Raw genomic sequence first — 24,491 nt, forward strand, 5'->3', positions numbered from 1 at the left:
TATGGATGGATAGATGGATGGGTGTATGTTTGTGACTCTTTCACGCAAAAACTACTGGACGGATTTTGACAAAACTTTACAGTAACATAGCTTATACATCAGAATAACACATAGACTACAAATTTCTTGGGTGAAACCGCGGGCACAGCCAGTATTTAATAATAGTAACATAGGACAATTTACACAGCGCGATCTAGTTCCATATATACAATACAAATAAATACAATGGAACGCGCGATCGTAGTAAGTAAGGCTATGCCGTTTAAAGGTGAAAACTAATTAATTTTTACGTGACCTGTGTTAGTCTCCAGTTACGCCTTTAGGCCATAGTCCCCGGCCTTATTTAGGTAAGTGCTAGTTAGTCTAGTTACTAAAGGAACCAGACAGTCGTTAACCGACCCGTGTAGGAACAAACAGCGAGTTAAATTTCACTAGAGTTCTTTTACCTCAGAGGTTATCTTTAACACAAGATTCAAAATTTGCGTGCAACGAACATTAGCTTTGATTGATGATGTTAATAAGTGGTATATTTGAACGAATAAATAAAATAACTCCACTGATTTGGTTATAAATTATAATAATAGTAAAATCTTTTTAGGGGAAAATCTGATAAGCAGACTAAAATAATCCTAAAAAAATAACCTGACCATTGTGTGTTAACTATACACAAATGGCAGGATATTGACCAACTTTTTAATTCGAGAGGCTATATTAAATTTTAGATGTTCAACAAGAATTCAAATTTGGTAGATATGCACAAGTGCCTACTTTTATAATAACACTGTACATATAAGCACAGAGAGTACCTAATGGAAGTAAAGTACATAGCGAGTTGGTCAGGAAATAGCCGCCGCTTTCCGTCGACGAGATGCAATCCACTTTTACTTTCGCCCCGTCCGTTCACCTGGCTACGAAGCGAACATGCCCTAGATAACGCCCACTTTGTGTTTACATGAACCCTAAACACTAACCAAGCGACCTGAATATTGTAACGAAATTAGAATAAACTGATCACTAAATTGGGGCTATTTATAACATGAGGTAAGTAGGTATAACACTTTACACAATGAACACTTAAAAATAAAGTGCATACATCAAAAATTACAACATTTTAGGAAATTAACTCTAAAATTAATTAAGTTTCGTGTTTCTGTTGGTTGACAGATATTTAGAAGATTTGAATTTGCTCTGAATATTATATTTAATAGTCCATTCAGATTTAATTTAGGATACGGTCTCCACTGAGCTTTTCCAAAAACGCATGTGTGAATTTTGTATTAGAGGTTAATATTGCGCATGAAGCGCAAAAGGAATAGTAACAAGAAAAGTTCTAGTTTTATTATATGACAACCTATGTAGCCTGGTTTTGCACCATTAGATAATTAATAAAGAATAAATAATAAAGAACCCAAAATTTAATAAATCTGCTTAGTATAATACTTTCAGATATCATAAGTTCATAACACAATACATATATTGTGTACATTTCATACTAGTATTATTAACTGAAAAGTGTGTCCGCCTGTTACATTTTAACAATGGTTCATGTAAATTTATAGTACCATGAACATGTAGAAAACATGTATATGCAATAGTGGAAGAAAGTTTGTGCTCATGAAGTAGTAATGGAATGATAGTTATTATTATATATTAGATTGCCGATACACAATTGTTTTAAATGAGCATTATGGGATTGAGATCTCACAATTTTATATTGTTATAGACAAGTTTTGATGGTAGGCTTGGCACACATTTTTACATTTAAAGATTTTAATGAGTTTCAATTAAACATCCAGGAAGTTGTAAACTTTGTAGCCCATAAAGCTTGTGTCTATTGTTTACATATTAGTCTTTTATTTAGAATGGTTTATGGGTAATAAAAGTTTTTTAATTAAGTACCAAACCCATAATGTACAATTAAAAACAGTTAACAGCCAGCAGGAAGTTATTAAACACCATTAAGAGTTAAATACAAAACAATTAGGTTTAACACCAATCATTATGGGACTATTAAATAGATAAATTTTTCTATGCACAACCTGTGGTAGACTGATAGAAAATGCCATAAGGCGCTAAGTCCGCCATATGTACTTTTAACTTGATATTTTGTGCATTGTAGTTATATAAATAAATAAAATAAATTCTTCAATCACCAATTACAAACATGTAACACATATGAGGTAAGGAAAATAACTATTTCTTTTATTTGTGCTTGAATTTTTTCATTACCTCATGTATGGTGAGTTTATGTGCCACAGAGGTGAATAGGCAACCGATTCAGCTTTAAAATAACACTAAGTTTGTAATGCTGACATTCTGTTAGCTTCTTTACTAAAAAGTATATAAGTATGTATCTATTACATTTGATCAATACACATATAACCTAGCATAGATATAATAGAAATATTCACACAGAATAGATTAATGATGATGACTGTGATTTGTATAACTCAATTTTTTATGTAACTAGAATGACATAGAACATAACAGCCCATGTGTTGGTGAGTAGTAGTTGCTGGTATCACATGATAATGTAATGTCACCAACATGACATTATCGTGTGATACCAGCAATATCACTCATGAGCTAAGTTCCCATAGAACTATGATTTTATGGCTCCATATCCTGCAATATCACTGTTTCACTCTTCAACAGAAACACAGCTTATAAAATAAGCTGCTTAGGAGCTGAATTAGGTCAGACTGACAGATTGAGATTATTATTATAATAATAATAATATCATAGGATTATTCATACAGCACCATCTAATCCCAACTAAGCAGTGCTTGTGATATGGGTACTAGACAACTGAAATGAATGCTTTTTTATACATACAAACATAATATAAGTAGAAAACAGACCAGACCGATACAAACCATCTTAATTGGTAATAAGGCAGTGAACCACTAAGTACACTAAACTACTAGACCACCGAGGCAGTTTTGTCAAGTTACTGTTCTTTGTATGTAATTTATTTATACAATATTTGTGAAAAAAAAATTGATTAAAATTTTAATACCATACCAAGTACGCACAACGGCCCGAATGAGAGGCCAATTGCGGAAAATGGAGTCCAACCTACACCATACCAAGTCTTTATGGATAAAATGACATCACCTAAATCACTCATAGAACAAAGATAATTGTTTTTGTGTTGAATTAAATTTAGTAACTAGTAAGTGATAATTTTAAAGTTTGATCATAAATACTGTGTTTGCATTTATGATCAAACTTCAAATTATTTTTGAACAAGAGATTTTAATGAAATCTAAAATGAAATGACCTCCAACTCTAAAAGCATTCAGAAACACAAACACAAAACAAAAATATTTCAGGTGCTGAAATTGTAACTGACATTAATAATACAACATGACAACAATACACATAAAACAAAGTATGTTACAAAACATTAAATGAATATCTTCTTGTAATTAAACAATGTATATATAACACATCTGAACAATAATACTAAACAAAAGAAATTGTTTATTGCATACCTGTTGGTTTAACATTTCATTTATTATTTAGAGTAGATGCACAGGGCTTGACTGACAAACTGATAAAACTTTATTTTAAGTTGCCACAATTTATCACTCTATAATTGTTAAATATCATAAGGTTTACCCATACCAGTTCAATACTTTAACATTATTATTACTTAGTAGCATTAGTATAAAAGTTTAATCTCTGTGGTTAACCATACAGATAATTATAAAAAGATGACAAAAATAAGCAAAGTATAACAGACTTTGATAAAATGTATATACTTAAAACCTATAAAAAGAAATCCATGAATACTGGATGGTTAAAAATTTCATCTCTGAAGCAAAGCAAACTGTGAAGACATAAGATACTAGTTAATTAATGATTTGATTTATATGTATTGAACAATTCACTACATTATTGTCCCAATATATTTTTTAAACACATCTAGAGTAAACATACTGTTAGAGATAATATTTATTATCATATATAATGAGGTAACATACCTAAAATCCAAACTGAGATTCCTTTGATGTGTGGGAGCTTTTGCACCTCTAACTTCGCTTCTGCTTCCATGGACGGGAACATCCTCCAACATGCTCATAAAGACGGGGTCACAGCACAGCACAATATAATCATATCAATATTGTTCAGGTTCAACGAGTAAATAACAACATTGACAACATGGCGACGAGTGAAAAACGAAACAAAATGTATTCACCCCCTTGTCTAAAGATATGACAGATTAACTATCTATTCACAGCCCTCGATACTCTATCAATTCTTGTATGTTAAACAAATATTGTAACAGTTAACATTGACTATCGAAAATGTTTAATTATGATTTAACACAAACGATGCGGAAATTTAAGTTAAAACCACTGTAAAATTATCACTAATCATTCTAAAAATCCGGTAATATGTGGCAAAGTAATTAATAAAATGAAATAAAGTCTCAAAAATTAAAGATATCGATGGTTTATGTACTTTACATGAAGGGACATTCCATTATTTTAGTTTCCATTTTTTTTTTCAATATGTCAGCTGTTTTTTTTTATTTAGTATTTTTACAGACCTGAGTACCAGCTCTTTTTACCTTACCTTACAAATTTGATTTTTATCTATGTTTTATTTAAGTGGTATGCATTCGTAGATGTATTTTCTGATAAAAGTACCCTTGTTTTCTGTTCGTTTAAATTTATATACAGATATAAATATGACGTAAGAAGGTGCCAGAACAGAATAACCATTAAGATAGTTTCGTTCTGAGAGTGCACTAAAATAAACAATACCTACTACAAGAGTAACAATAATAACAAAAATTGCAAAATGTGAAATTAGTGATGAGTATTAATTATGTAACTATTTGACTCATAACTATTTTATTCTAGTTTAGAATAAAACAAAAAAATGATTTCATTTGCAAAATAGTATTCTAAATCACATACAAACTTTGATATGAAATTATATGGGTACATCAATTAATTCACGAATTAACATACAATTCCTTTAAAACAAATTCAATTTATTGCATAATAAGGTATTCTTACTTTTACATTACGGAAATTTAATACAACGGCAATAGTACTTACATAATTATATACTGGCAACCTCTACATAAGGGATGTTCTTTGCTCAGGAAGTATCACATTAAAATTTTAAAATGGATAAAACTTTTTCTTGTATTATATTTATTATATACCTATGTATGTACCTATAAATAGTATAACAGAATAAAATGTTCTAAAAAAATTATTTTAATTAATGGCACAACAATACTAAGAACGCATTTTTCATGCAAAAAAGAAACAAATATGTAAATACTTTATTTATGCAGTATATTTCCAATAAATATAAATAAATACAAATTAGATATTGTATTATATAAAGAAATATATTTTATTCAAGAGACATTTCTTCTATAACAAGTAATGCGAGTTGTTTTTACATTACTCATTCATTTTAAGCTTATTCGCAGGACTTATATTAAATAATTTTATATGTGAATAAGCTGCATTACACACAATTTATAGAACAGCTAAGAACAGTAAGTGCTTATTGTATGATCTAAGAACAACATTGATGTGTTAGACAGTGGAAAAAGGTACTTTGCTATTCATTTGAACAATGTTGCTATTCCTATAAAGTATTTATTATACCTCATTTCACTGTCCTTTTACCATTGAAATGGATAAAGTAATATGATGTCATTTTTATAATTAAGTAATACATTTACAAAATTCAACAAATTTTACAAATGATTTTGAAATATAATTGAATACAGCAACTATGATTTTTTAATTGCACAAACATATTGGTTTTCTCTTCCTATACTTAATTACATTTTTATGGTTTTGGTGAGGACTCCTGTGACGGTCTTGAGGGTTGCCGTTTATGGACATTAGGTTTCCTTAATCTGTGATAATTGGGCATAACTTTACTCAAAAAGTCCAATTGAAGTAGCTGTGAAGGTTGCTTCTCCAATGCTTCTCTTATATGATGTTCTGATCCCCATATTACTGTGTTGTCAACTAATGTTTGTGGTGCAGTCAAATTACAAGCAGCACCTGTAAAATATTTATGTATTAAAATAAAGTAGTTTTAAAGTATGATTTATCAGCTGAAACATTAACTAAGGGTGCATGTTTTTCAATTAATATGGTTTAATTATTTGTTAATTTAATACTAACTTTATAAAGGTATAAAATTATTATAATATTATCTGATTTCATTTCACTTATAAATTCTGCTTTAGGGGTTTATTGGTAAAACAAAATCAGAAATAATTCTAATTCACTTGGTGGTAGAATTCCCTAAAAGATCAAATTTTTTTTAAAAATTGCTACTGGAAACACTTTTCTCTGCTATTCTTACATGCCATCTATCTAATACCTAATTTACATTAAAGAGATTAAGATAAAGATTAGACGTTAATGGTCAAACAAAAATTAAAAATAAATCCTTAATTACCAATAACGCAACCACTCCCAATTTTCACATCAACACCAACAAATGAACGGCACTCAAAAACATTACTTTCTCCAATATGACCGCATGGAGACTCCAGCTTACATCCAACTTCAAACACATTGTGTGCACCTATGAAAAGTGGCTTTGGTGGATTCTCTTGCTTATCACTTTTTCTGAAAATTACAGAAAATAATATGTCATGAAATATCACTATTTAATATATTTTTTATGAATCATATTAATGTTTTAGTTGTCTTTGAATTTAAACAACAAAACACTACTTAGGATCAATATTATATATATAAATATATAAAGATTCAGTCTATTACAATGTTAACCAGATTTCATAAATAAGTGAACTTGTTTTTGTTTTTATTAGGAATATATTTTAAATTTTATTTATTCAAATACCACATAGATTACTGCTCTTGAAAATCAGTGTTTAATACTTGTGAAAAGTTTAAAATGACATTATAGACTAAAACCAAATTCCATTTGAATATAGTGTGATAGAGTAACAATTAAAGTAACATACATCACTAAACTAAATAAAAGTAAGATAATTTTCTGTTTCTGGGTTAGTTAATTGTGAAAGTCTTCAATATTTATTAAATAAATGTAATCCTGTAAAACTTACTTATGTATAATGGTAGAGTATTCCTCAATAATACAATATTCAGCTATAATTATAGGACCACCTTCTGCAATAATTGTTACTCTTGGATGAATCACTGTACCTCCACCTATTGTGATATCACCTTCGAGTGTACAGTCCTCACAAACTGTTGCTCCTGGTAAGATCTTGACACTGAAATTACATCATATAGGATAACAAAAATAATGAAAATATACATATGACTGTAAAATTGGAAATTAAAGACATACTTATTGTGAGCCATACTAAATGTATTATAAATCAGTTAATTATATTTTTCATATAGTCTCTTTACAAATTTTATTTCAGTAATTAATTAAGGAATGTTTATCAATTTAAAAGTAAAAGAAAACAAATTAATGTTACGATTCCCAATATAAGAAAATTATATGATTTAATAAATAATGAATAATGACATATCAGTGTCAGTATAGTCATGATGTCAGTCAACATTTCTAAAAGCAAGTATTCACTCTACCTTCATGACTTTCTGACAGCTAACATAAACTAAAAGGTTGTATGACTGTATCTCATTTCTGTAAGTGATCTGTGTTTGTTTGTAATATTTTAAAAGTTTTGTTATTGTATGCTTCTTATAACCAATAAATTATATATTATTATAAAAACTCCAATATTAGACTGGAAATTTAATATTGTGCATGAATGAGAACATGGATCCTACGTTTTCCTTTCCTTTTAAACCTTATCCTATTCAAGAAAATTTTATGAAGCAATTATATTTCACTATAGAAAACAATAAACTTGGTATTTTTGAAAGCCCTACAGGAACCGTAAGTTCTTACATAATTATGTACAGTTCTGTGTTATATACTCTCAGTTTATTTAGTCTTATAACTAAAATAAGAAGAAGTAATCCATTGTGTTTGTACAGGGTAAATCATTAAGTATTTGTTGTGGAGCCATCCAGTGGCTTAAAGACAACGAACATCGAAATCTAGAAGAGCTGGAGAAAAATGTAGAAATCCTGAAATTAGAACTAAATAGAAGTGCAAGTAAGTAATATTGTCTTTAATTAGAAAATTGGTTTTATATAATTTTTGGCTATTCGTTTCTAATTATATAAATAATTGTAAATTAAAGTATATCTTTTATACCTACTGGTTTCTTATAGGTTCTTTTGATTGGCTTGAGGAAGAATATGAAAAAATTAAGAAAAATCATGAACTAATTGCATTGCAAGCAAAAGTTCATAAAATAAAAGAAAGAATAGAAAAATTTAATGAAATGAAAATTCGTGTGACAAAACTTAATTTCAATGTAAATAAAAATGTGGAGTTTTATAATAATAGAACAGATAAAAATAAGAATGATTTTGTTAAAGAAAACAATCAAGAAGTGAAAAAGACTGAGGAAGATGATGATCTAATTTTAGAAGAATGTGAGGTTCAGGAATATGATGAAGAACATGATTCAGGGGATGACAACATAGAAAATAAAGAAGATATTTTGAAAGTACTTTCAAGTTAACATTAATTATCATTAAGTCTTTAAAGCCTGCATGAGACAATTGAATTATATATAGAACAAGAGAAGTATAAGAATTCCCACACTATCTGCCAGCCCCATGGGAACACATGGTGAAGAAATATAAATAAATTTTAATAAATATTAATTAAAACTAAAATTAGTAATTATAATTCGTTTATTATGGTTTAATTATACAATTAATCATCCTATATTTTCTGTAAAATTAATACTGTTACTATATTGATACATGTATAAAGAAAGGTTAATTAGTAGATAATATTCAAATATTTAATGTAAGCAAATTAGAAATTAGAAGTAAGAGTAATAACAACTTCAATGTTCTTAATGCATATGACTTCCGGCTTTTTAACAATACTATACATGATTTCAATGTTACAGATCTTCATAGGTAGTAGAACACACAGTCAATTATCACAGTTTGTTGGAGAAATCAAAAGGACTGTGTTCAAGGATGACACAAGGGTAGTTACTCTAGCTTCTCGACAGCATTACTGTATTAATGCAGAAGTGGCAAAACTAAAAAATATCAATCTCATTAATGAAAGGTAATGGTTTATTTACAAAATGAAGTAATTCAATATTAGATAAGTACCACATGTTTCAACCATATATGCATGGATTAAATTGAAAAAAAAAAAGAGTTGGCAGTGTTTCACTTCTAATTGTTCAACAAAATTGTTACTATGGTTAACGTTGCAAGACCATTTCCCATATTCCTGATAATATCGCAAAAACGAATCCCTATATGAGGAAAGAGCTAGACTTTTCCTAGCTTAGCTTCAACACAGATAACTAATCTTAAATAAATAAAGAATTTTGTTAATTTATATTATTTTGTTTATATTTTATTCAATTATGTGTCTTGCAAAAGTTCTTTTCATTACTTAATTAAGGATTTTGTGTGTACACTTGGTATATGTAAAAAAAGTAATTAATTATTATATTATTATAAAGAACATTTGTATTTTCACTTTTGTGAAATCATGAATTTACATCAAGTACCAATATCAATTTAACATTTTAAGTTTCTTACTCTCTATAAATTTCAATATTTTCCAGATGCCTAGATTTACAAAAATCGAGAACAAAGTCTACAGCCGTAGATTCAGATGGCAGAGCAACAAAGAAAAGTAAAACAAAGTCATGTTCAGCATGCCCATATTACAATCAAAATAATATTTCTAAGTTGAAAGAGAAAATACTAGTAGATATTATGGATATGGAAGATTTAGTGAAGTGTGGTAAAGAGCTGAAAGCTTGCCCTTATTATGCTTCGAGAGCTGCAATGGATGATGCAGAGGTAAATATTTCTTAATAATATTCAAAGATTTTCTATGAATAATAAATAAACAAAAAATGTTCTTTGATTTTATTTAGTGTTAGCTGTGCCTGCAGTTTCATCTTGTCAAATTCATAGCATATGTCTATTCTGATATATAATATTATTGTAAAGTTTCATTATAATCATTTCCTTAGTTTTAGTGTGAACTTCTATTTATCCATCTCATCTCTCCTTCCGCACTCACAAACTTCCACATTTAATTTTAGTAATACTAGTATGAAGTAAGTTACATCATAAATATTTATATTTATTGGTAGTTTACTTCATATGTTTTCATTATGATTTTATAGATTTTCGTGAACAATAAACAAACGGTGTCAATTGTGTATTACAAAGTACTTAATTTCAATTAAATATAAGTATTATTTTTTTCTTTAAAGGTAGTTCTAATGAGCCATGCTGGCGTGGCAAGTGCTGGTGCTAGAACAGGAATGTCCTTAAATTTAAATAACAATATTTTAATACTAGATGAAGCACATGGACTTCCAACGGCATTAGAGAATGCAAACTCAGCACCACTCTCAGAAAGAGATTTGTCATCTGTAAAGACTTGCTTGCAATACTATGTCAATAAGTACAGTTCAAGATTGAGCTCCAGAAACTTGTTGCTGTTGAATCAGATGAGTTTTATTGTTGGAAAGTTGTTAGGTAAGACTTCTGACGAATATCATTCATGCTATTATTATATTTTATACAGTCATTCTGCTGGAGAATCTCCAGCAGAGCATACAATTAGCGCAAACTAGTATGTCTACATACACAAAATTCGCACATTACTTTTATAATATTAGTGTAATTGTGACAGTTCTTAAACATAATTTCCTTCTTGACTATGTGCCTGATTATTATTATACTTAATCTTAACATGAAATTGGGACGATTAAAAATATAGATAGGGCGATCGTTGATTTGATTGCGCTAAAATAATCAGCACAAAGAAAACCAGAACAGCTGATGCATCGTCGGGGCGCTTTGGACTGGAAAGGCCGGAACATGCTCGCTAAAAGTATAATAATAAAAAAAAAAAAAAAAAAGGGAAAGGAAAGGAAAAGGAGGAAGAAGGAGAAAAAAAAAAAAAGAAAGAAAAAAGGGGAAAGGGAAGAAGAAAAAAAAAAAAAAAAAAATTGCCGAATTACGACAAAAAGTGAACTATGAAATTAAATAATCAATAATTAAACAAAACCTAGACAATAACAAATAGTGAACTTTGAAAATAGTGTTAAAATAAGATTTCATATAATTGTATATAGTGTAAGAATTCATAATGTGTATTGTTACATTATGAATTCTTACATTGCACAATGCAAAAACTGTGAAATTAGTAGTAGTGTAAGATTTATATAATTGTATATGCATATTGATAAATCTAATCTTCCAAATAAAGATGAGTGACACTGCATGTTGTCAACTCATGCCAGCGGTGGTTCTAGACCGGATAAGGTCTGCCTCGGTGTCACTGTTAGGCAAATTGTAACATCTCGGCTGGAGTTGTACAAAAATGGAAATTAAATAAATATAATAATATTAAAGTAAATTAAAAAAGGCACGGACGAATATGTCTGTGGAAAAATGTATTTAAATATAAAAAAAAAAAAAAAAAAACATGAAATTGGGACTTAATATAATAGTTTTATAGTAAATAAAGACTTATTTACCAAAAAAAAAATTTGTGTTAAGATCTGATGATATATATAATATCATCTAAATTAATAATGTGTATTAAACATGAAAGTTTAAAAATAATCTGTCCCTAATATTGGTGAGTTTTAGAGATGATATTTATTTGTAGGTTTAATAAGGTCCACCAATTTAAACAAAGAGAGACAAGAAAAGTCAATTTATATGCTTGAAGATTTTGTTGTTAAAGCTGAAATTGACCATATGAACTTTAGACCTATAGTCGAATTTTGTAGGAAAAGTAGATTAGCTCCAAAATTACATAGCTTTTCAATGAGATACAGCCAGGAAGCCCTTGAAGAAGAAATTGAAAAAGCCAATAGCAATAAAAAGAGTTCTTTTAAGTCTTTCTTACAAAATATTAAAAAGGATAAAGATATAAAAAGAAATAGTAAACAAAAGCTTGAAGAAAGTGTAGCAAATAGAGATGATATAAAGGAAGGGAAAGACACAAAATCAGATGTCCAAAATTCACAGGTATTGTCTCTTACTCTTAACATGCTCCCTCAAATATTTAGATGAAGAAAGTATTGTGTATTGTATTATATATAGACAAAATGATATGTAGTCCATATGCATGTGCAATATATAAAATATAAAAACAGTCAAATATTGAAGAGTTAAAATTAGAAATGAAACATTTCGTTCATACATTTCTTTCATTTGTTTAGCGAAATACATCATTGGAGACATCGGCGGGTACTGGATTATATAGAATAATGGAATTCTTAGAGCTATTATGCGACCGTAGTGAGAATGGCAGAGTTCTTGCTCAAACAGGCCACCTGCAGAGTGGTCAATTGAAGTATCTCCTGTTAAATCCAATTGAACATTTTGCAGAAGTCACCAAGCAATGTAGATCTGTTAGTATTATTGTAATTTTAAAAAGTTTACTCTATATGACGAATCTTCTTCGAGGCTCACATCTTTTCTAATGTAATGGCACTCGCCTGCGCCAACGATAAACATTGGCGGGGTACCAGTTGAGGGTGATAAAATAAGTATGAGCTCACGTCAGTTAGCCCATCCTGGCAAATTCATCAGGAATTTAACATGATCATTTCAGTTTCATGAGTTTCAGTTCCAGGAGAAATCGCGTGGAAGGTCAACCTGACATTATGGGCCAATATTGTTGTATAAATAATATTAAGTTGCCTAAAATATATAATTAAAATTAAAACGTACCAACCAGAGGTAAAATTTGAAAAAGTCATATAATCATAGCCGGAATCTATGTATATTAGCCGCCTAGCAGCTTGGTTTATCCTAGTCTTCTGAATAGCAACGCAATTAATAAAGAGCTGTAGAAACTTAATGAACTGGCGAATCGTATTGCCATCTACAATCCAATCTGATTGTGATGTTACTGATTACGGATAAACAGAGAACAATATATATATATATATATATATATATACATATTTCGCTAACGTAGAATATTATTTACGCAGGTTGTGTTGGCAGGAGGTACTATGGAGCCAGTGAGTGAATTCCTACAACTACTTACCGGCAGCTCCAACCAAAGTGAGAAGGTGAATGTAGTGAAGTGTGAACATGTTGTGCCTAAAGACAATGTTTTGGGTATCTGTGTCACAAAAGGACCATCTCAACTTAATCTCAATTTTGGCTATGAAAACCGGATGTCGAAAAATCTTGTAAGGAAGTTTTTGTGTATTATTATTGTATAAATTATTTGTGTCTATGTATAATAGCAAAATACTATTACGATGGTTATCTCAGCTGAGGTATTTTTAGAACAAAGTCGGCATTATCAAATGTTGACAATGTGGTGAAAGCACATTTCACTGGGTGTTATTAAACACAATATGTCTCTTGAATTAATTTGGTTTGTTATCTAAAAATAATAAATATTTTATTACTTTTGGTTTCAGTTAGCAGAAGTGGGACATATACTAAGAAATATCTGTAATTTAGTACCAGGAGGCGTGGTATGTTTCCTACCATCGTACACATATGAGGAAACTGTATATGATAACTTGAAGACCACCGGTGTACTAGAAAGTATTAGCAGAAAGAAAACCGTATTTCGAGAACCTAAGTCAGCCACCGATGTTGATCAGGTGTGTGAATTAAATTTGCAATTAATGTTAACAGAAACAATGGTCAGCGGATTATCAGAAATGTAAATAAAATGTCATTTACGTTTCGTGAATTTTGGAGATATTCTGCCTTTGCCCAATTGTACAATGTATACAGGTTCTTTCAATACTTTCTGCCTTATCGTTCTAGACGCTCGCTATAGGTACCCAATTCCAACCTATGATGCACTGCCTACATTATTATAAATCTGTTTGCTCTACAGTATACGGGTAGAAATATGCATTTTCAGACCTAAAAATAAATTACCCTAGTATTAACAGACAGCACTACAGACATCACGTTATCGTGTGACATCCGTTGTGCCATTTATGCATTGGTATTCCAGAGGACTAAAATGTCATGGATCTTATCCTGTAATTTGACTGCCTAATCTGCATAACATAACCGAAACACAAATGACAATGCAAGCTGCTTGGCGGCTGAAATAGCTGAGATTGAGGTACCCATGCAGACGATTTTTTACAGACTACCTCTGGTAATTCCGTGCAATAAGGTTCTAATTACAGAAATATTTTTAGGTATTAAGCAAATATGCAAAAGCAGTGCAGAACAAACAAGGAGACTTCACTGGCGCATTGTTGTTGAGTGTTGTTGGTGGTAAACTAAGTGAAGGTTTGAATTTTAGGTGAGATTCTTTATAATACAAGTGACCTGTTCTTTCGCCTCCGGTATTAGATTTTCACACCGCAATTATATTCAAATATTACGTAACTTTGTTGTGTATTAAATTATTAAATCAAAACATTAAGAAGAGGTTATAAACAAACTTTCAACATTACATCATATATATAAAAAAACCGTCTGTTTCTTAAGCTATCAAGTACAACCGGCTGAAGGAATTAGAATGACATTGTCACATGTGTTATTAAATATGATTCAACATTTAGGCTATCTTTAATCTATATGTTAAGTTAATAAATGTACGGCCCAAAGTGATAAAATAATTAATTATATGAATGATTTCAATACGCCCCATTTTTTAGTACCTACATTAATTTAAACACTCGCAGTGTTTAAATTAATGTATACTAAAAAATATATATATCTTCAGTAGATTGTAATTTATACTAAAGATAATATATATATACCAGCAAACATCATTTGGCTTTTTAATATCATACATTATTCATATGGATAATGAATGACTTAATTTTCATGGAAAATTTATTTATTTACCATTGTTTCATACTAAGTATATAATAATAACGGCTCAGTTTATGCGCAGAATTCAAGGTTTCAGATTTTTTATACTATATTCTTTTCATTTTAGCTTGTAATCTTTATTTTATATTACATTATTTTTATAGCGATGATTTAGGCCGCTGTGTCATAGTAGTAGGAATGCCGTATCCAAATATAAAATCACCAGAATTGAAAGAGAAGATGAAATATTTGGACCGAATGATTGGCCCTAATGCCGGCCACACATACTATGAGAATTTGTGCATGAAGGCGGTCAATCAATGTATAGGTAATAATTATTTAAATATAATTAAAATTACATAAAACTTTTTTGTTTTGATAACATATTCTAAGTTAAAAATGTTATTTTATCTATTTGTTTAGGCATTAGAAATAGTCTATGTGTTTGGCGTAATTACGCCATAGTAAAAAATAAAATTGTATACTACTGACAGGTGACGGCTCACCTGATGGAAAGTGGTATTGTGGCATATAGACATAAAAAAAATGACGATTATTACAGAATACACAATTATTATAAAGTCTGTAGCAATCTAATAGAAATTTTAATATCTTCTAGGTCGAGCAGTCAGGCACATTAATGATTTTGCGTGCATTTTATTATTAGACGAAAGATATTCAAGACCTACAACGATTTCGGCGCTTCCGTCATTTGTACAGGTAAATATTATAATAATTGTGTGGCACGTCCACACAATTATTTTTCTATATGTAACAAACAATACATAGTCAAAAATTTTTTTCGGGATAAAAAATTTTAGGCTCTTCGTAGCTTATAGTTTCTTAAGGTCATTCATAAATTACGTCACACCAATTTTAGTAATTGATGTCTCAACAGGTCATATTTTAATAGTCCATTTCGTGTTTTAAAATTTTAATGTTGGAACTCTATCCCTCTATTTTTATCCTAGATTTCTTGATATTTTACTCGAACTTTGTCACTCTTCCAACCCCGTGTGACGTGTGTGATTTATACATAATTTATGTATAAATGACTTCTTAAAACGTATTTAATTTAAAATTGTTAATTTTATTTCAGAGATCATTAATCACTGACAGTGCTTTTGGGAATACAATTGGTAGTGTTGCTAGATTCTTTACAAGGCAAAAACAGAAGAATATTAATGAAAGTGGCAATAAATGTAATAAATAACATTTATTCTTAAAAAATAAATCTAATATCACGATTTTAGTATTTAATTTACATATATACATACTCATATGTGTGCCTCCTAGAGGTACTTCCTATCTATAATCATAAAATAACTTAAAATTGGTGCAATCTTGCTACATTTTCTGTATCTTAGATTTTGTATTTGACTTTATTCTTTTACATCATATTGCTATATCCCAATGTGGTATACACAACTTTCTGTAATATCTGTACATATATACAATGTATATAATCACATAAATAAATAATATTTATAATATTTTCTATTATATCGTCCTACTTTTGTTGTTAGTCTGCTAAAGCTTCAGGTAATGTTGTGCCGCAAGTACCCTGAAAGTAATAATGGAAATCAGGTGTGGCTGGTGTGGGTTCTAAGTTGAACTCTGCGACTATTGCGCCTCTTGCGGCCGCCTGGGGAGCGAACATAGCTGCGGGGTAGACCACAGATGATGTACCTACTACTAAACATACATCACATGTCGACATAACTGCTTCTGTAAATAGAAATATTTAATACATTAAACTGTTTGTCTTGAAAGATTACAAGATAACAGAAATTTGTTTGTTATAAAGCTTACAAAACTTTAATTTTTATATGGAATACACAGATTTTATACAATTAATATTAAAACATACAAAAACCATTTCAATATTTTATTTGATGTTATATATGTCTTACTTCTGAACTTAATTTACTTTATAATTATGGTTATTACACAGCTATTGTAATGCCTTCTCGGTATTAGCTAGTTTCATTACTAAACATGTTTATTATTAAATTTTATAGGGTTATTTATTAAGTGTTTATACCTGCATTACTAAGAATAGCAGGCTCTAAACTTTCTCCAAACCACACAATATGTGGCCTCAGTAAGCCATTGCAGCCAGATTTTTTGCAGTGTGGAAGATCCTTTACTGGTATATCAGAGCCAACTACATTTGCATCTGGAGCACCTCTATTAGCCAATGCCTTGAATTAAAATAAATTGGTATTAGTATTCAGTACATAATAATGAATTTATATATAATTATAAAATATGTAATTGAAATGATGAAATAGATAAATACAAAAAGTATGATGAATAAATTTGAAATTAATAACACTAGTATTGAAGATACTAATTATTAACACATTTGTGTAATAAATCTGAATTGATATAATATTAAATTGAATTTAACACATTGATTGTAGGATGGTATCGTATATGGGATCGTAGTATAATATAGTGAAAACCAAATATATTTTTGGTTAATTATGAAACTTTGAAAAATGTACCAAAATTATCAGTTATGTATTGTGTGTAATATGAGGCAAATGTAGAGGTCTTGAACCCATATTTCAACTTTTGGGCATAATTATTCTAATTACCTCACAAATGGGACTATCTGTATTAACCAAAACTTCTTTACATTTAGTGCAGCGGGTTTTATAGAGATTACCATGAAGTTCTATTAAGTTTTTGGTGCCAGCCCTCGCATGCAGTCCATCTACATTTTGTGTGATAACTGTAACATTTTTCTCAGAACCATGCTTGTTTTCAAAATCAGCTATAGCAATGTGGCCCTGAAATCAAAGGTATAATAAGATACATTTAAATCATAAGTGTTAGCAGTAAATACAGTACATATTTTCTAAGCAAACTCGCTCCTCAGAAACTTATCATACCTAGTTATGACAAGTTTCTGTAAAAACAATTATGAGAGAAATATACTACAGTAAAAACACAAGACTTTAAGTATACCTTGCCCAACTAATTTGAACATAAATACAGTCAGATATTTACTGATTTTAATATTAGTTATTATTTTATAGTAAATATTAATAACACAACTGGATCAAAATTTGTGTCTTTTAATAAGTCCTAGATTTACTAGTTAAGTATCTATATTGATGATTAACACATTGACCAAGTCACCTGAGCTTCAGGTGACTTGGTACTTATTGAAATATGATTATGATATAATTAAATATAATAAGTTTACCGCATTTGGTACCGCTTTAGCGGCCGCTTCTCTCCTATAATGATAAAACTCCCAAACTAAACTAGGACTAGTTTTAAAGGCTCCAGGGGTAGCTAAGGATGCGGCCTGATACTTCCTCCAATAACCACCAGCCCCTCTAAATGTGGGTATACCGGATTCAGCACTTATACCGGCTCCAGATAAGATAACGACTTGTTTTGCAGATTTTAAAACCGCTTTGAATTGCGCCATATCACTTGATTGTCTCACCGCCATGATATTATTAAGACTGTACGATAGTAGTCTACAACGGAATATTCGTAAACTAATGTACATACTTTAAAAAAATGTATATTTAAAGATTCATGAATAAACAAATAACGTAATGAATAAAGAAATTAATTGTATGTAAATAGATGTAAATAAAAAAATGTATAAAAGTAACAGATTGACTGACAGTTGACTGACTGCCTGCAGATTTAGAGGACTTTACACTATCAAACTAGTCATGAATCCAAGATCATTATAAAGTTATTTTATATTATCACTGCCTTAAATAAGGACTCTTCTAACTTGATCAGTAGTTATTACCACTGTTTATACATATAGAGATATTGCGTCTATTAGTTACCTTCTAATTACACTATGTCGGACTTTTATTGACATGGAAAATCCAAAAATTGGGATAAAAATAAAATACTGACATCAATAGGTTCCTACGTTTGAAATACCTTCTATGGCCACCTTCCCAATACATGCGACAATCCTCTTTTCCAAATTGGAGAGCGGATTTAGCATGTTAGATTATTCACCGGTCGCCATTGGATTTCGTAGCAAATCTAGCTTTTGCCTTAGTGCGACAAGCCAGTACTTGTTATCTTAAAACAAAGCAGTTTTAGGGTAATGAGTCAAACAAAAAGGATTTAGATGTATAACAGTAAAACACAAGGAGTGTTTTACTGTTATATATAGCCATGCTGTAAAACTGAAATATAGGTACTTAAACGTTTCAATTTCTCAGGAGTTTTAATAACTCCTCCACCAATACAATTTAATTTGCCTGTTACCTCTTCCCAGGCCTTATTGGGCTCCTGTTGGCCATGGAACCCTTTCACAAGATAACCCATCACGTTATCGCGATGAGTTTTTGCAAACTCTATTAATAACTCCAAGTGGCAGCCCAAAATTTGCATGCGGTATATCTACACAAGTCCTGCGTATATTACAAATAAAGTAAATGATTTCTATAAAATATACCTGTATATTTAGAAATATCTTACTTACTTAAATTATTAACCGGGTCTTAACATGAATAATTTTATGGCAAATAAAGGTATTTAAACAATCTAGTGACGGTAGATGAAGAAAAAACTCCTGTCACCTATCTACATTGACATCGCTGTTACTCCAGTCAGCTCGTGACCACGGCTAGTGCAATCTAGTCGAAACGTTGAGAGAGGTAAATACCTTTATTTGCCATAAAATTATTCGTGTTAAGACCCGGTTAATAATTTAAATAAATAATAGATAATTTTTTTAATATAAAACAAAAACAATAAAATATCAACATAATGCTACTTCAACGCCATCAAGCAGTCAGTAATGAAGTTTTCTATTGTAATGATATTCGAAAATATTAAAAATAATATATAAAATAAATTACATTAAAATTACATTAATACAGACAATAAAAAAAAAATAAGATAAAAAAAAATTAAATAATGTATATTAAACACAAAAGTTTAAAATTAAGAGGACTATTACAAAATGATGCCGCTCAACTTTAGGTATAATCGCATGGATTTACGCACACACACAGTAATACACGCACACAGACGCAAATAACCGTGTAGCTCAATCGGTGTGGATTTAGTATGAACCATTTTGATCCTTGTAATATTTTAATTAATAATGTGATATGTTTCTACTTAACTGAGACTACTTATTGGATTTTTTTAAATAACGTGATTTATCTTAATTATCAAAGTGCTAATAATGACCATATTTTTTTATTATATTATTCCTAGAGGGTTGATGTCAGGATGCTGGCCGATTGTACAACTAAAAGCCAAAACCTTAAGTAATATGAGTAACAAATAATTGGGATAAGGACAGGAAGATGAAATTACTATAACATAAATTTATTAATTAATTCTTCTTACATATTAATTCAGTTTATTTATTAATAGATACAATATAATTTATTATAAGAGTCGGATACATTATTGCCATATTCACTTGTTCTAAATATTATACTTAGCAAATAATTATTTTATTTATATATAATAGTTGTGTTTTCAAGGCTTTGTTTTGATTTAAAGGTCCCATCCTTATATGTATATTAGGTGTGTCCGCGACTTCGTCAGCGTGGTATAATGAAATTGACCAAATAAAGGAAATATATTTAGATTATAACTTAAAAAAGTTTCTTTGTTTCAATTAAACAATGACGATACTTTTATACAACCTTTCATCTCCGCTTTTAATCCCTTACAATACTTTTTTCGCACTATAAAGTAGTCTATCTTATATACCTTTCTCAGGGTATACTATCTGTGTATATGTATATCTATCTATATAGACTACCTGTGTATATATATGGTAGTGAATTTACAAGGTACAGGGGAATAACACCCGAGTTTTCAGGAATGGCAACGCATGAGGGAAACAATGTGCTGATATGAACATGGCAGGTACTGCTCATGTATATAGGCGACGGTTACCCCTTTCCATCAGGAGAGCCGTCAGCTTGTTTGCCATTCTAAGTTGTAAAAAAAAGCTTCAACTGCTATCATTGCTGTTCCTGCATCATTGACGTCGCCGCATGATATTGGCTGATATTGCAGCTTCTCGTTCTTGGTTGGCCGATTCTTGATTCTTGATAAATAATTAATTGTTAATGTCAAACCTTTTTATAAATTATTATAAGACGCCTCATTGATTATATGTAATGAAATCACCATGAGCTATAGAGATTTTGGACAGAACCTTAAAAGACCTTAGAAACACCTCTGTTCTCATTGGCGGGATTACTTTTATACTTTTGCTGGAGATTTCTGAAAGACTCTCTGTGTCATTAACATCGTCTCCCTTATGGACTTTAATTGAAAGTTTAAAACTACTGACAAATTTGAGAGCTCATTTTTATGGAAGCACAGATAGTGATTTCCCACACTAAATGCTCAAATTTGAGGAAGGAATTTCTCAAAAGCATGATCCAGTCATGAAATTTAAGCCCGCCGAACATGTGCAATGGCGTCCCATTGGATATATTGCTTACTAAAGAATTGAAAGACAATTTAATTGTAGACCATTATAACCGGTACGTTAGCTGGGCAACCAGCTTATATACCAAGAATACCGATGATTCCAACTGATCTGCCAATACCATTTTAACGGCTTCAATTTCCGGTTAAAATATCATCTACACATGTAATAGATCTATGTATGTTTTGATCTTAAAAAACTACGCAGATTTTGATTCGTTGTTATTTAATAGACAGAATAGATAGACTCAAGAGGAAGGTTTATATATAACGTCCCAATACTGTACACGGATCTTTAAACGCGCGATAACCTATATATCCCATATTCACGCGGGCGAAGCCGCGAGCTAAAAGCTAGTCTCTAAATAAAAACATTTATAATGTTGTTGACTTTTCACCCAAACACGCATAATTATTTGACATAACTGTACAGTAATGAAAGTCCAACGAGTATAATAACAGAATAGCTGCAATTTAGAAATATCTGTATTGTGTAAAATAAAATAAAATTGGATAAAATATCTCTAAACATTAAGGAATATAATTTATATATAATTTGGTAATTTATTTACAATCCACATTGCATACTAGATGATATACACTATATAACACAAGACAAATGTACGTAAAAATAATAATGGTATTTTTATAAACAATAACCCTATTTTAATTTAGAAAAAAACTACAAAATAAACATAGAGTAAAATTGGTTTACATTTTCTTACATTTTTCTCTCAGATAAGCGTTATTTTTAAAAATACTAAAATGTTATCTTTTTTAATTTTAACAATTAATTGCCATTAGTGTGACGAAATACCATGCTCTTGTGCTTTTCATAGTCCAGCAGGGTAGGTAGGTTTTATTTGTAGCATAACTGTACTTTTGTCTTGGCATGCTAAAATAAATATTATATATATATTTAACAACAACTTTAAATTAATATTCGTAGAAATAAGTATATATTAGCAAAATTAATTAAATATTACTTAAATTATCAAAATGGTTTAGTCGCTCTATACTAATGTTCACTGACGAATGTCTTATCTTAGCGGTGTTGTAAAAAATGGCATAGGTCCTACCTCGACGAGCGCTAGCGCGCCACTGAGAATTTACTTTTGGCGCAACGGAATTTATACAACTTTAAATTATTATTATTGTTTATTTTTTTCTTAGAAACTTATATTTTTTTTTTCATATTTCTAATTTACAAATATATTAACTTTATTATTATGTTTTTTTTATGCAACAATTTCGTTGTATTTATGAGAAAATTAGAAATGATTATGGCAAAGTTTTGTTGAAATTTCGGGTTTAATTATGATCAATTTTTTAGATATTTAAGTTGAAAATGAAAAAAAGGACGATGCTGTCTCAATTTATAAAGTAATTATCAAGTTTTAGTAAAGATATCATATCAATTTATGTTTGTTTATTAATGAACGACGACCCCAAACTTCTGTCATTTAGCGTTTTTGAATAAACTATTTTAGAAATTAGGAAGACTAACAAAGAGAAAATTAACATTTAAAAGATGTTGTTTTTAAGATTAGATATCTATCTATATAATTCAGGAATCAAAATGTATATCCGACTCTTAATTTCTTAGAACCAGAACCCCAAAGACACTGCTTTTAGGCCAAAAAATGTGAAAGGCCTCTTAACTATCCTACTTACTATTTAGCAAGTAAACAAGAAGTAAATGACGCATTTTGTAATTGTTTGAAGGAATAAAGGGAATAATTGTTCCACAAGAACCAACAAGTCTATCAACCCAACAAATTAAAAGTACCTACCCTTCTAAATGTAAAAGCTATCTAGGACCATATTAATATTCTCCATCTATGGCTTCGTACTCACTTTTTAAATTGGTCGGATTAACAAAATTCTTTGCAGCTTTATACTAGTGTTTTATCGATAGAAATTATTTATGTTGCCGTCATTCGATCTTACATTATCGCATTTTTTAAATTGAAATGATTTTCTATTGCATCAACAGAAACGATTTCATATAGCGTTACATAAACTCGTCGTGGAAAGTTCATTTGTATCATCCAGTCGAGGAGCGACTGGTATCTAAAATAAAGATTTAACTAGAATGAGGTATGAAACCACGTCACTTAGACCAACGTGGCGAATTTATTAGGAATTCAGCGATAACCGATGGACCGCCTGAAGGTCAACCTGACATGCCACATTGCTAGTAATGTGGTTAGGTACTTATCCTCGTACTAATAGTCCACTCCCCATCGTAATAGTGCCCCTAATCCCTATGACTGACAGTCCTTATACCGTCGATAGCGAAATGGTGGGAGTAAGTATGTATGTCGTGATGGTCGTGTGGGTAGTTACGGAATACATTAATACAAGTAAAAATCAATTAATAAAATAACATAAAAATAAATTTTATTCTTTTATAATATTTCTAGCTTTTGCTAGCGGCTTCGCTCGCGTTAATTTATCCCCTTAGGGGTGAAATTTATCCAAATGCTTTCTTAGGGGATGCATACGTCATAGTAGCTTTATGCATGCAAAGTCTCAGCCCGATCGGTTTAAAATAGACAAAGTTTCATACAAACTTCATCCAAAGACACATACAGACAAAGTTTCATCCCCTATTTTATCCCCTTGGGGGTAGAATTAATCAAAATCCTTTCTTAGCGGATGCCTACGTCATAACATCTACCTGCATGCCAAATTTCAGCCCGATCCGTCGAGAAGTTTGGGCTGTGCGTTGATAGATCACTATGACAGTCACCTTTCAGTTATATATATTTAGATTGTTTAATTCTGCTACCATTAGCATATGGGAGTCTACAAATACTTATTCAGTGCGAAAACCTGACCAACACTGTCGGCAGCGCTGCCAGTACCGATCGCAGAGCAGTTAACATTATTCTGATGACACGTCTCGATTGGAGGCGAAACATGTGTAGCAATAACGATAGGATGTTAATTTTTATGTTTGGATGTTTATTTTTAACCCGTGGATATCTGTATTGGTTTTACTATTATTAATTCATATCTATGTACTTATATACATACTACATTGTGAAACTGTTTGTATCCCAAATAAAATAAAATAAAATAAAATAAAATTACTAATGTAGTGAATGTAGTTGTAGTAGGCTT

General features: G+C 30.2%; 4 protein-coding genes across 5 annotated transcripts in view; 1 reads left to right on the forward strand and 3 right to left on the reverse strand.

The window, feature by feature from the left end:
* LOC131855195 (phosphatidylinositol 4-kinase beta) overlaps positions 1–4,499 on the reverse strand; it is a 56,222-nt gene extending 51,723 nt beyond the window's left edge. The window contains exon 1 of the mRNA XM_059206442.1: positions 3,990–4,499. Within this exon, the coding sequence (XP_059062425.1) occupies positions 3,990–4,087 (98 nt within the window). The 5' untranslated portion in view covers positions 4,088–4,499. The remainder of the gene's footprint in view (positions 1–3,989) is intronic.
* A 926-nt stretch (positions 4,500–5,425) lies between these two features.
* On the reverse strand, positions 5,426–7,508 carry LOC131855192 (dynactin subunit 6). The gene is made up of 4 exons (XM_059206438.1): positions 7,339–7,508; positions 7,091–7,261; positions 6,454–6,626; positions 5,426–6,050 (listed from the first exon to the last, which is right to left on the reverse strand). The coding sequence occupies exons 1-4, from the start codon at positions 7,350–7,352 to the stop codon at positions 5,830–5,832; spliced, it is 579 nt and encodes a 192-aa protein (XP_059062421.1). The 5' UTR covers positions 7,353–7,508; the 3' UTR covers positions 5,426–5,829.
* A 153-nt stretch (positions 7,509–7,661) lies between these two features.
* LOC131855190 (ATP-dependent DNA helicase DDX11) lies at positions 7,662–16,140 on the forward strand. Of its 2 annotated transcripts, XM_059206434.1 has the most exons (14): positions 7,662–7,899; positions 8,001–8,121; positions 8,241–8,581; positions 8,996–9,162; positions 9,677–9,917; positions 10,340–10,607; positions 11,749–12,113; positions 12,308–12,499; positions 13,088–13,291; positions 13,529–13,717; positions 14,276–14,382; positions 15,065–15,228; positions 15,520–15,620; positions 16,000–16,140. In XM_059206434.1, the coding sequence occupies exons 1-14, from the start codon at positions 7,768–7,770 to the stop codon at positions 16,111–16,113; spliced, it is 2,706 nt and encodes a 901-aa protein (XP_059062417.1). In that variant the 5' UTR covers positions 7,662–7,767; the 3' UTR covers positions 16,114–16,140. The 2 variants fall into 2 exon arrangements, with proteins under 2 accessions (XP_059062417.1, XP_059062419.1); XM_059206436.1 differs by lacking the exon at positions 12,308–12,499.
* Positions 16,141–16,422: 282 nt separating this feature from the next.
* On the reverse strand, positions 16,423–18,498 carry LOC131855191 (NAD-dependent protein deacylase sirtuin-5, mitochondrial-like). The gene is made up of 4 exons (XM_059206437.1): positions 18,118–18,498; positions 17,504–17,698; positions 16,945–17,104; positions 16,423–16,628 (listed from the first exon to the last, which is right to left on the reverse strand). The coding sequence occupies exons 1-4, from the start codon at positions 18,430–18,432 to the stop codon at positions 16,423–16,425; spliced, it is 876 nt and encodes a 291-aa protein (XP_059062420.1). The 5' UTR covers positions 18,433–18,498.
* Positions 18,499–24,491: the final 5,993 nt, after the last annotated feature.

Source organism: Achroia grisella, unplaced genomic scaffold, assembly GCF_030625045.1.
Source record: "Achroia grisella isolate CSIRO2021 unplaced genomic scaffold, CSIRO_AGI_Agris_v1 utg1320, whole genome shotgun sequence".
Taxonomy (NCBI): domain Eukaryota; kingdom Metazoa; phylum Arthropoda; class Insecta; order Lepidoptera; family Pyralidae; genus Achroia; species Achroia grisella.